This window comes from Budorcas taxicolor, chromosome 4 (assembly GCF_023091745.1).
Source record: "Budorcas taxicolor isolate Tak-1 chromosome 4, Takin1.1, whole genome shotgun sequence".
Taxonomy (NCBI): domain Eukaryota; kingdom Metazoa; phylum Chordata; class Mammalia; order Artiodactyla; family Bovidae; genus Budorcas; species Budorcas taxicolor.
Window position 1 is genome coordinate 53,378,959 of NC_068913.1, and position 12,295 is coordinate 53,391,253.

Here is a 12,295-nt window from a genome sequence, read left to right on the forward strand (position 1 = left end):
AACACAATTTAACTTGTGACATTTGGCCAGGTACACACTTTTTGTCAATCCTATTCCAGCCCCACATCTAGACAACCACCAAGCTATCCTAACCAAACTTATACCACACTAACCCTTCTTCCCTTTAGTGTACTCCTGATCTGAATTTTTCCATTACTTCCACTTCAGGTATTCACCTCTTCAGAATACACAAGAACACTCTTTTCCCTCCCTTGTCTTCAAACCCTTGTTCCAGTTACCTCATAAGAATCCTTCTATCTCTGAGTTTCATCTGTGAGCCAAATAACAAATTCAGTCTTGCTGCTGCTGCTGCTAAGTCTCTTCAGTCGTGTCTGACTCTGTGAGACCCCATAGACGGCAGCCCACCAGGCTCCCCCGTCCCTGGGATTCTCCAGGCAAGAACACTGGAGTGGGTTGCCATTTCCTTCTCCAATGCATGAAAGTGAAAAGTGAAAGTGAAGTCACTCAGTCGGGTCCGACTCTTAGCGACCCCACGGACTGCAGCCTACCAGGCTCCTCTGCCCACGGGATTTTCCAGGCAAGAGTACTGGAGTGAGGTGCCATTGCCTTCATCTGTGAGCCAAAAAACAAATTCAGTCTTGAGTGCTGAGTATTAGCAATATGGCCATGAACCAAGATAAAGAAAACTTTAGGTGGTAAAATGAACTAAGAAAAGGACCACTGGTGCCATCAATCTTGGAAAGCCTTAAAAACACCCAGAGTCATTTACGCATTCATCTTTCCATGTATCACCATGAGCAATGATCATATGATGGAAATATAAAGATGAAAAATTCATAATCCCTTTTCTCAAGCTCTTCTGAGTATACTCCAGAAACAGTCCCTTTCAAAAGTTTCCACCAAATATGATTATCTCAATAGATGCAGAGAAGGCCTTTGACAAAATTCAACATCCATTTATGATAAAAACTCTCCAGAAAGCAGGAATAGAAGGAACATACCTCAACATAATAAAAGCTATATATGACAAACCCACAGCAAACATTATCCTCAATGGTGAAAAATTGAAAGCATTTCCCCTAAAGTCAGGAACAAGACAAGGGTGTCCACTTTCACCGCTACTATTCAACATAGTTCTGGAAGTTTTGGCCACAGCAATCAGAGCAGAAAAAGAAATAAAAGGAATCCAAATTGGAAAAGAACAAGTAAAACTCTCACTGTCTGCAGATGACATGATCCTCTACATGGAAAACCCTAAAGACTCCACCAGAAAACTACTAGAGCTCATCAATGAATATAGTAAAGTTGCAGGATATAAAATCAACACACAGAAATCCCTTGCATTCCTATACACTAATAATGAGAAAGTAGAAAAAGAAATTAAGGAAACAATTCCATTCACCATTGCAACGAAAAGAATAAAATACTTAGGAATATATCTACCCAAAGAAACTAAAGACCTATATATAGAAAACTATAAAACAGTGATGAAAGAAATCAAAGAGGACACTAATAGATGGAGAAATATACCATGTTCATGGATTGGAAGAATCAATATAGTGAAAATGAGAATACTACCCAAAGCAATTTACAAATTCAATGCAATCCCTATCAAGCTACCAGCCATATTTTTCACAGAACTAGAACAAATAATTTCAAGATTTGTATGGAAATACAAAAAACCTCGAATTGCCAAAGCAATCTTGAGAAAGAAGAATGGAACTGGAGGAATCAACTTGCCTGACTTCAGGCTCTACTACAAACCCACAGTCATCAAAACAGTATGGTACTGGCACAAAGACAGAAATATAGATCAATGGAACAAAATAGAAAGCCCAGAGATAAATCCACACACCTATGGACACCTTATCTTTGACAAAGGAGGCAAGAATATACAATGGAGTAAAGACAATCTCTTTAACAAGTGGTGCTGGGAAAACTGGTCAACCACTTGTAAAAGAATGAAACTAGATCACTTTCTAACACCACACACAAAGATAAACTCAAAATGGATTAAAGATCTAAATGTAAGACCAGAAACTATAAAACTCCTAGAGGAGAACATAGGCAAAACACTCTCAGACATAAATCACAGCAGGATCCTCTATGATCCACCTCCCAGAATTCTGGAAATAAAAGCAAAAATAAGCAAATGGGATCTAATTAAAATTAAAAGCTTCTGCACAACAAAGGAAAATAGAAGCAAGGTGAAAAGACAGCCTTCTGAATGGGAGAAAATAATACCAAATGAAGCAACTGACAAACAACTAATCTCAAAAATATACAAGCAACTTATGCAGCTCAATTCCAGAAAAATAAACAACCCAATCAAAAAATGGGCCAAAGAACTAAATAGACATTTCTCCAAAGAAGACATACGGATGGCTAACAAACACATGAAAAGATGCTCAACATCACTCATTATCAGAGAAATGCAAATCAAAACCACAATGAGGTACCACTTCACACCAGTCAGAATGGCTGCGATCCAAAAATCTGCAAGCAATAAATGCTGGAGAGGGTGTGGAGAAAAGGGAACCCTCCTACACTGTTGGTGGGAATGCAAACTAGTACACCCACTATGGAGAACAGTGTGGAGATTCCTTAAAAAATTGCAAATAGAACTGCCTTATGACCCAGCAATCCCACTGCTGGGCGTACACACCGAGGAAACCAGAATTGAAAGAGACACATGTACCCCAATGTTCATCGCAGCACTGTTTATAATAGCCAGGACATGGAAACAACCTAGATGTCCATCAGCAGATGAATGGATAAGAAAGCTGTGGTACGTATACACAATGGAGTATTACTCAGCCGTTAAAAAGAATTCATTTGAATCAGTTCTGATGAGATGGATGAAACTGGAGCCGATTATACAGAGTGAAGTAAGCCAGAAAGAAAAACACCAATACAGTATACTAACACATATATATGGAATTTAGAAAGATGGCAATGACGACCCTGTATGCAAGACAGGAAAAAAGACACAGCTGTGTATAATGGACTTTTGGACTCAGAGGGAGAGGGAGAGGGTGGGATGATTTGGGAGAATGGCATTCTATCATGTATACTATCATGTAAGAATTAAATCGCCAGTCTATGTCTGACGCAGGATACAGCATGCTTGGGGCTGGTGCATGGGGATGAACCACAGAGATGTTATGGGGAGGGAGGTGGGAGGGGGGTTCATGTTTGGGAACACATGTAAGAATTAAAGATTTTAAAATTTAAAAAAAAAAAGTTTCCACCAAGTTCTCATCCTCATTAATAAAGCTGCTTTCCCATCAAAATACATTTTTTAATGGGTTCATCTGTGTTGCTTCCTTTAATGGGACAACTAGTATTATAGCAATACTTGTTCTGTTTGAACATTTTTCATTTCACAGGTACAGAGAATATCAACTATATAGCTATTTATATGGGATATAGCCAGACTCGTTGTCAAGCCCAGGGAGCATAACAAGCCATAACAAAGCAAGCAGCACAGAGCCTGGCTCATGTAAGGACTCAATAAAGGTTGGTTCCTCACCCCTTCCTAGTTTCACCCAGTAGATTTTCAGTCTTATTTTTAAGATGTGACTTCTACCATGCAGCATTCTTAATCATAGGGAACAAAATGTATCTAGAAGCACAAGTGAATTAGGCAGTATATTAAATGATTTTCATTGTTCAGCACACAAAATAATTGCAGAACTAGGAGAAGTATAACTGACATGAGACTGTGTGTCCAAATAATAACAAGAATAACATAACTTCAATTTTACAGACATCTGCTGCTCAAAGTGAATGAATAAACAAACCAGTGGATGAATGAATTAACCAATGAACGAACACAGTTCAGAGTCAATGAAATGGACTGGGACTAGGTACATGATATATGGCTGCTAATATTCTTATGTGCTATGCTCAAGGCTCAATGCTAAAGATCTCATCTAGAGTGAGAAATACAACTATGAAATAGAGATTATTCTCTATTCTGTTCTCATATTACAAATGAGGAAAGAATCTTACAAAGTAATTTATCCAAGTTTCCCAACAATTGGCAACCTGGAATTTGAACTCAAGTCTTCTAAATCCAAAGTTCCTTTCATCTTAGCAGAGCTGCTATCTCTCTTTCAGATATACAATACTTCATGGAGAAAAACATATTTCAGTAAAATTGGCAATAAGGCAAACTTCTGTAACGCTAACACTATGTTCACTCTGGCTTCTCATATAAACTTAGAAATGGTTTCTATGGTTAGAGAAGGGAAACATGCAAATATATGAACTAAATTAATTATGCTTAATTATTTTGAATCACTTCAAATTATGTTTCTATGAAGTTTCATAATGCCTGACAATATTGTTCTTAAGAGTGTCTCAATCAACTATTTCTTCTATTACTCTACCCTTTCATACAGACAAGTATTTTTTCCATGTAGGTAGAACCCAAGTTCCATCCTTATAGATAATATGAGGCACTTAGTTCAGCAAATTCCTTTGTTTGAAGTTTCAAGTTATGTTACATAAATTGGCTTCCAAAGCAGTCAATTTTTGGACTCCTAACATTCTTTGTATAAATTTACTTTACAATACGACTTCACTGGTGGTCCAGCGGTTAAGACTCTGTGCTCCCACCGCAGTGGGCACAGGTTTGATGCCTGGTTAAGGAAGTTCTGTATGCTGCGCATCACAGCCATACTTTACAATATGGACCAGAATCAGTTCAGTTCAGTTCAGTCACTCAGTCACGTCTGACTCTTTGTGACCCGTCTTTGCTGCATGAATTGCAGCATGCCAGGCCTCCCTGTCCATCACCAACTCCCGGAGTTCACTCAAACTCACATCCATAGAGTTGGTGATGCCATCCAGCCAACTCATCCTCTGTCGTCCCCTTCTCCTCCTGCCCCCAATCCCTCCCAGCATCAGGGTCTTTTTCAATGAGTCAACTCTTCGCATGAGGTGGCCAAAGTATTGGAGTTTCAGCTTTAGCATCATTCCTTCCAAAGAATACCCAGGACTGATCTCCTTTAGAATGGACTGGTTGGATCTTCTTGCAGTCCAGGGGACTCTCAAGAGTCTTCTCCAACACCACAGTTCAAAAGCATCAATTCTTCGGCACTCAGCTTTCTTCACAGTCCAACTCTCACATCCATACATGACCACAGGAAAAACCATAGCCTTGACTAGACAGACCTTTGTTGGCAAAGTAATGTCTCTGCTTTTTAATATGCTATCTAGGTTGGTCATAACTTTCCTTCCAAGGAGTGTCTTTTAATTTCATGGCTGCAATCACCATCTGCAGTGATTTTGGAGCACAAAAAAATAAAATCTGACACTGTTTCCACTGTTTCCCCATCTATTTCCCATGAAGTGATGGGACCAGATGCCATGATCTTAGTTTTCTGAATGTTGAGCTTTAAGCCAGCTTTTTCACTCTTCTCTTTCACTTTCATCAAGAGGCTTTTTAGTTCCTCTTCACTTTCTGCCATAAAGGTGGTGTCATCTGCATATCTGAGGTTATTGATATTTCTCCCGGCAATCTTGATTTCAGCTTGTGCTTCTTCCAGTCCAGCGTTTCTCATGATGTACTCTGCATATAAGTTAAATAAGCAGGGTGACAATACACAGCCTTGACGTACTCCTTTTCCTATTTGGAACCAGTCTGTTGTTCCATGTTCAGTCCTAACTGTTGCTTCCTGACCTGCATATAGGTTTCTCAAGAGGCAGGTCAGGTAGTCTGGTATTCCCATCTCTTAATAACCTTCTTTAAACTCTGCCCCTAAGAAAATGGATCAAAATGAATTAAAATTTTGGAACTTCAGTAAATATTTCAAGGTAATCTTTATAACTTAGAGTCAGTAAACACAATTCTAAATCTTATAAGAAATTACCACATATATTCCAAAATCATTTCCTAAAGGACAGTGTTACTTCTGAGTCACCACAACCAACTGACATTGATTTTCATCCATTCAGCAAATACATACTAAGCATATATTAGGTCCAAACACTCCCTGTTCAAGATCCTGAGGACCCACTAAAAGGCAGACAAATCACAACAACAAATGAGGTCCCTATTCTCATGGAGTTTACAGTCACATGGAGGAAAACTATGAGAATGCAATAAACAAATAAGAACTATTTCAAACAGGGCTAAGTGATACACAGAGAATCCAAATACGGTGACATTTATAGTGACTGGTCATTGTGGATTGGATCATCAGGGAAAACCTCTCAAAAGAAGTGAATTTAAGCAGAGTTGTGAATAGTATAAACATGACTGCATAAAAATCAAGTAGGAAAACATTACAGGTTGAGGACACAGCTAGTGCAAAGGCCACAAGGCAAGAACAAGAAAAGCAAGTTTAAGAATGAGAAAATATCACAACCACCTGGAAGACAGTGACCTCAGGAAAGTGGCAAAGTTCAGACAGGAGAGGTAGGAAGGGGTCATGTCATCAGATTTTGTAAGCCAGGATAACATATTTTTATTTTATTTTAAGTGAAATGGAAAGCCACTGAAGGAAGCCACACAAAATCTGGACTTGTGTCTACTAAGAATTAGAATTCCCGGCTGGCTCAAATGGTAAAGAATCTGCCTGCAATACAGGAGCTGCTGCTGCTGCTAAGCTGCTTCGTCGTGTCCGATCCTGTGCGACCACATAGACGGCAGCCCACCAGGCTCCCCCGTCCCTGGGATTCTCCAGGCAAGGACACTGGAGTGGGTTGCCATTTCCTTCTCCAATGCCTCAAAGCGAAAAGAGAAAGTGAAGTCGCTCGGTCATGTCCGACTCAGAAATCCCATGGACTTCAGCCCACCAGGCTCCTCCGCCCAAGGGATTTTCCGGGCAAGAGTACTGGAGTGGGTTGCCGTTGCCTTCTCCAGCAATACGGGAGACCCAGATTCAATCCCTGGGTCGGGAAGATCCCCTGCAGAAGGGAATGACTATGCACTCCAGTATTCTTGCCTGAAGAATCCCATGGACAGAAGGCCCTGGCAGGCTACAGTCCATGGATCAAAAAGAGTTGGACATGACTGAGTGACTAACTCTTTCTTTCAAGTCCATGTATTTGCTTGGTTATAGACTCTGTACTCAATGAAATTTATCCCAAGGCACTGAAGCAGAATTCTGGAGCTAGAAAGGATCTTAAGGAATATAAAGCTATCATTAAACATGTACAGAAACTAAGGGTCTTAAAAAAAAAAAAAAAGAAAAGCATCATTCAGATTGCTTCATTACGGCTGAGAGAAATGTCTCCAAAAGTAAAGTAAAGGCAACTAAGATGTCTGGAATCTATCCTCAACTCAAAGCTGACAACCATAAAATTGTCCTTTTATGTGTTCATAAATTGGACCACCATGGATTAGATACGTATGACTCACCATGGAATTTCTTAAATTTTTGTGACAGTTTCTGACTTCTATCTAAAGCTGAAAATTTAAATAAGGCACACAGCCAGTAATGTGTTTGATCAATTTCATTGTTCCAACTCACTGAGTACATCACAAGTTGGAGACTGATTCATGCGATGAATGGTAAGGAACCACTATGTGCAACGAAGTATAGTGGAAAATGAAGAACCAGAGTCTAGTAGTCTAGTATGTATACAGAAAGAGAGACACATATATACAAACACTGAAACATACTGGACTGGCCAAAAAGTTTGTTTGGGTATTATTTTAATACCTTATGGAAAAAGCTGAAAGAAATATTTGGCCAACAAAATATATGAAACATACACAACCATAACTAATGCAAGGTAAAATCTTTCAACATGCCTCTCAGATAACGTACACTGAAAACTGGAGGAAATATCACATCCAGTTGAGAGAATCAGAAGGCAGCATTCAAGCTAGTCCTTGAAACATGGATGGGCTTTACAGGTGGGAAAAAACATTTTAGACAATAGGTACATCTAGGGCAAAAAATACCTAAGTTAACTACAACAAGGCCCTCATGATAAGAAATCCAGAGTGTTACTTAAGTTTAGAGCAACTATTTCCAATATGAAAATATGTAAATCTGAACTGTGCCTAAAGTTATGTATATTTCCATTCAGTAATGTAAGAGTTTTGCATCTGTATTTATCATCTTAACACCAAAAAAGAGTTATATAACAAAAACAATCAAACTTAGGTTAGACTATTATATTTGCTTTCCAAAAGGAATACAATAGGATTTAAAAGATCTTGGAAAACTTGTTTTCCAGGAAACAGAAAAAGAACTGGAAAATCACTTAAGCTTCTTGATACAAAAACGTCAAAAGATATACACTAACAAAGGTCCAAAGTGTTTCAAATTCAGCATCTAAAAATCTCAGAACTCAGGGAAGATGAGAATGTGCTGTCAACACCACAATATATAGCAAGTTACAGTGCTATTTTTTAAACATTAATCTATGCTACTGCTTTTTCTCAAATACCAGACTGCATGATTGCTCCTAACTACAATTATTGTTCTGCCCTTTTGGAAAAGCATTGCTTTAGGATAATTAATTCACTTGAAAACTGACAAGTAACAATATAACTTGGGGTTTTCAAAAATCTTATTAAAAGTTCATTATACTTTCAATAAATCATAGAACTACTTTAACATTCTTCTATCCAACTCAAGGTACAACGTCACAAATGAATTTCAAAGCTAACCACTGTGTTCCTGATATGTTGGTTTTCTCCTTTGTCTTTCTAAAATTCATTTTTCATTATACGGTTTAAATTTTAAAACTCCAAGCAAACAAAGGTCAGGACCACATGACTTCACAGGTGAATTCAATCAAACATTTAGAGAAGAGTTAACACCTATTCTCCTCAAACTCTTCCAAAATAACTGCAGAGTAAGGAACCCTTCCAAACTCATTCTATGAGGCCAACATCACCCTGACACCAAAACCATACAAAAATATCACATAAAAAGGAAATTATAGGCCAATATCACAGAAGAATATAGACACAAAATCCTCAACAAAATACTAACAAACTGAATCCAACAATACATTAAAAGGATCACACACCATGATCAAGTGGAATTTATCCCACAGATACAAAGATTTTTCAATATCTACAAATCAACCAATGGTGTCAGCTTGCCTAAGGAAAGAGGCCTGGGCCACCCACAGCTTCCTAAAAGCAGCTCTAGCTTCTGCTGCCTCTTCAGGGACTTGTACCTTCATCATCACAAGAAAAGCAAACACCACAGGGCCTAGGAACAGCAAAATGAGTCCCTTTAGAACCCATTTAAATCTCGCTGGAGGACAAGTTCCACATAGGAGGGGACTTCTCCCTTCACCTTCTCACAGAAGCAGCAGAGAGAGATGAGTCTGTGTGTGCTTCTCTTTTACCTTCCTTTATGACTAAAACTACATAAAACTACAAATGAAAACAGAAGTCCAGCATCACTGGGATAAATGGTCTCAGGTTCCATCATGTGTCTAATGAGATTCAGTGCAGATGGCCTTTTCATCTTCATATTTTCTCTATCTCTTATAAGCCTAAGTGAGTTAACGATGCTAATACAAATTAACAAAGGAGTTTGAGAAAAAGATTTAAAGTTGTTGGGAGAGGACCTAACAATTTTATTCCTTAATATTTTTGCATTTTCCCAATTTTGCTCCTTGCCTGTTGTGTATAAAACATTGGTTTGTGGCACTTACGTGCACATGCACACAAATACACTCACAGACGATTATTTAAACTACTTTAAGAAAAAGGCAAAGGAAGAAGAGGCAGTAGAAGATGAGATGATTAGATAGCATCACCAACTCGATGGACATGAATTTGAGCAAACTCTGGGAGATAGTGGAAGACAAAGGAGCCTGGTGTGCTAAAGTCTATGGGGTCTCAACTTAGTGACTGAAAAACAACAAAGAAAAGGTAGTATTACACATGTGTATTACAAAGTATTCCTGATGCTTGGAAAGACTGAAGGCAGGAGGAGAAGCGGAGGACAGAGGATGAGATGGTTGGATGGCATCACCGACTTGATAGACATGAGTTTAATCAGGCTCCAGGAGTTGGAGATGTACAGGGAAGCCTGGCGTGCTGCAGTCCATGGGGTCGCAAAGAGCTGGACAGACTGAGTAACTGAACTGAACAAATGTGTGTTCTGAAATAAAAAATTTAAATGTGCATTAAATGAGATTCACATTTTTTAAGCCTCAAAATGAACTCTTTGGGAGAAAAAAAATCAAACCACTTACCAACAAATATAAGATTTCATTGCCATATATATTCAAGCAACTTCTTAAAATAACAAAACTTTGGGACTAGAACTTTTCTTAGAGATATATTTGCCACAAGCAAGGAGACAGTATTGTGATAAGCAGCCACTCATAACAGATGAAAAGCCAGAAAGCCATTATCACTAGGAAAACTGAATCCAAGGGCTGAACAGCTCCTATAAATCTGGCAAGATGATTCTACGGTGTAGAATTCTACGGGGCAGATTCTATGGTGCATCCCAGGAATAACATCCCAAGGGATATTACAAAACAAACATAAATATGAACATGAGTTCAAGAAATCAAGATTTCCATTTAAAAGCACAAGTACCTAACAAAATATGTACATTACATCGTGTTCTAAAAATTATTTTAGTGTAGTTAACAACACACAGGAAAATGCATTTCCAGACTCTAACTCTGATTATGTAAATCACACACTAAGCAGAATGCATATATATTCAGTTAAGACTGAAAGGATTACCCAAATTACTGTCAACTTTAAAAAAAGAAAAGTTTTCTGACGATTCCCACAAGTATTTCCAGACTTCAAGAACTATAGCCCTTCCTGCAAAATATACTTTGTGTTCTTGATTTGTCTCTGGGGTGTTACTGCTGGTGTGTGTTTTCTTTGTGGTTGTTTTTTAATGATTCAGTTGGCTGGTTGCAAGTTTAAGATTTGGCACTTACGACCGTGGATACAAGACCTGCGGGGCTCCCTTCTTAGCATGTGGAGCCTTATCTAAGATCCTGAACATGACTAGTTACCAAAGCGTTATGCAAACGGGGACAAGGAGAGAGAGAAGGGCTGAGATCATTAAAAATCATCATAAATTCCAGATTTCCTGTCTCTCCTTTTGTCCCTGTGACATTCCCTCTGGTAACCTGACACGTCATCTATAGCCCAGATGGTACCTTCGAGAATCTCTCTCCCGTCTATAAGACCGTGACGCCGCTATCCCCGCAACTCGGGGTGGGCGGGGGGCTCAAATCTCGGCAGTCCCGGCCCCAGGTGCGGGGTCGGCGCCTTCGGGGGGCTTCGCCGATGGGTAGCACCCTCACGGGGGCGCCCGCGACCGGCGGAGGCGCGCGGGTGTCGGGAGGGACGCCTCGTCCGACTACACTTCGGGTGTTCGGCACTGGCGGCAGACAGCGTGTGAGGACGGACACGGTCCACCTCTGAGGAGCGCTCGGCGTTCACGCGCAGACAGCCGAGGGGGCGTCCGCGGGCACTCCCTCGCTCCCGACCTCCGTCCCCTCAGTCGCCCGCCGACAAGCACCTCAGGCGGAGGAGCGGTAACCTCCTGGCCCGGGCCGCCTCACGGCGCGGCGCCTCCTCCGCAGGGTCACTGGGCCGCGGGGCCGGGAAGGCCGCCGGCCGCCCTCGCGCGTCCCGTCCACCCCGCCGCCCGGCCCCCCAGCCTGAGGCGCCGAGCCCTCGCCTGCTGGCCGCGGGCGTCCGGTGCGCGGGCGCCGGCGCGTCCCCGAGCGCGCGCCCCGCCACCCCCGCCAGTCGCGGCCCCGCGCGAGTTGCACTAACTTTCCGGGGCGGGGGAAGGGCGAGCGCCGCGGGCCCGGCCGCCCGGGCCTTACCTGTGCTCAAGTTGTCGTTGATTTTCAAGGGCACCCGCAGGATGTAGACCAGGAAGAGGACGATGAAGAACCATACGGTCCAGAGATAAGTCCAAGACCAAACTATGCAGGACTTGAGCTGCTCCAGAAAGCCCGTGCCCGCTTCAGCCATTTTTCGGCGCTGCTCTCTGCTGCCGCGGCTCTCGGTGTCTGCCGGGATGATTCACCGGCCCGGAGGCGCCGCTCGCGCCGCCGCCGCCGCCGCCGCCGCCGCCGAGGCCCGGGCGCCCCCGGAGGCCGCCCGGGACTCGGGCGCGGCGGGAAATCGCGCGCGGGCCGCGGGCGCGCTGGCCTTTCTTTCCCAGCCTTATTACTAACTCTCTGAAGGCCCCTACAAGTGGCTTTCGTGGAAGGATCACGTGGCTCCTGCCCCTCACGTTCTGATGCCATTTATATTATGCTGCTACTTAGAAAAGCCAAGTGGCGTACTGAGGGAAACCCTTGACATGTTCATGGTAACTGACTTATGTTGAGGGCTTCCTATTATGTTTGTACA

General features: G+C 41.6%; 1 protein-coding gene across 5 annotated transcripts in view; it reads right to left on the reverse strand.

The window, feature by feature from the left end:
- Positions 1–11,948, reverse strand: part of ST7 (suppression of tumorigenicity 7) — a 276,815-nt gene extending 264,867 nt beyond the window's left edge. For all 5 annotated transcript variants that reach the window (XR_008199277.1, XM_052639113.1, XM_052639115.1 and 2 more), the window contains exon 1: positions 11,761–11,948. Coding sequence is in view for 4 of the 5 variants with exons in the window: in XM_052639113.1 (XP_052495073.1) it covers positions 11,761–11,911 (151 nt within the window). In the remaining variant the exon portion in view is untranslated. The remainder of the gene's footprint in view (positions 1–11,760) is intronic.
- Between the last annotated feature and the right edge of the window lie 347 nt (positions 11,949–12,295).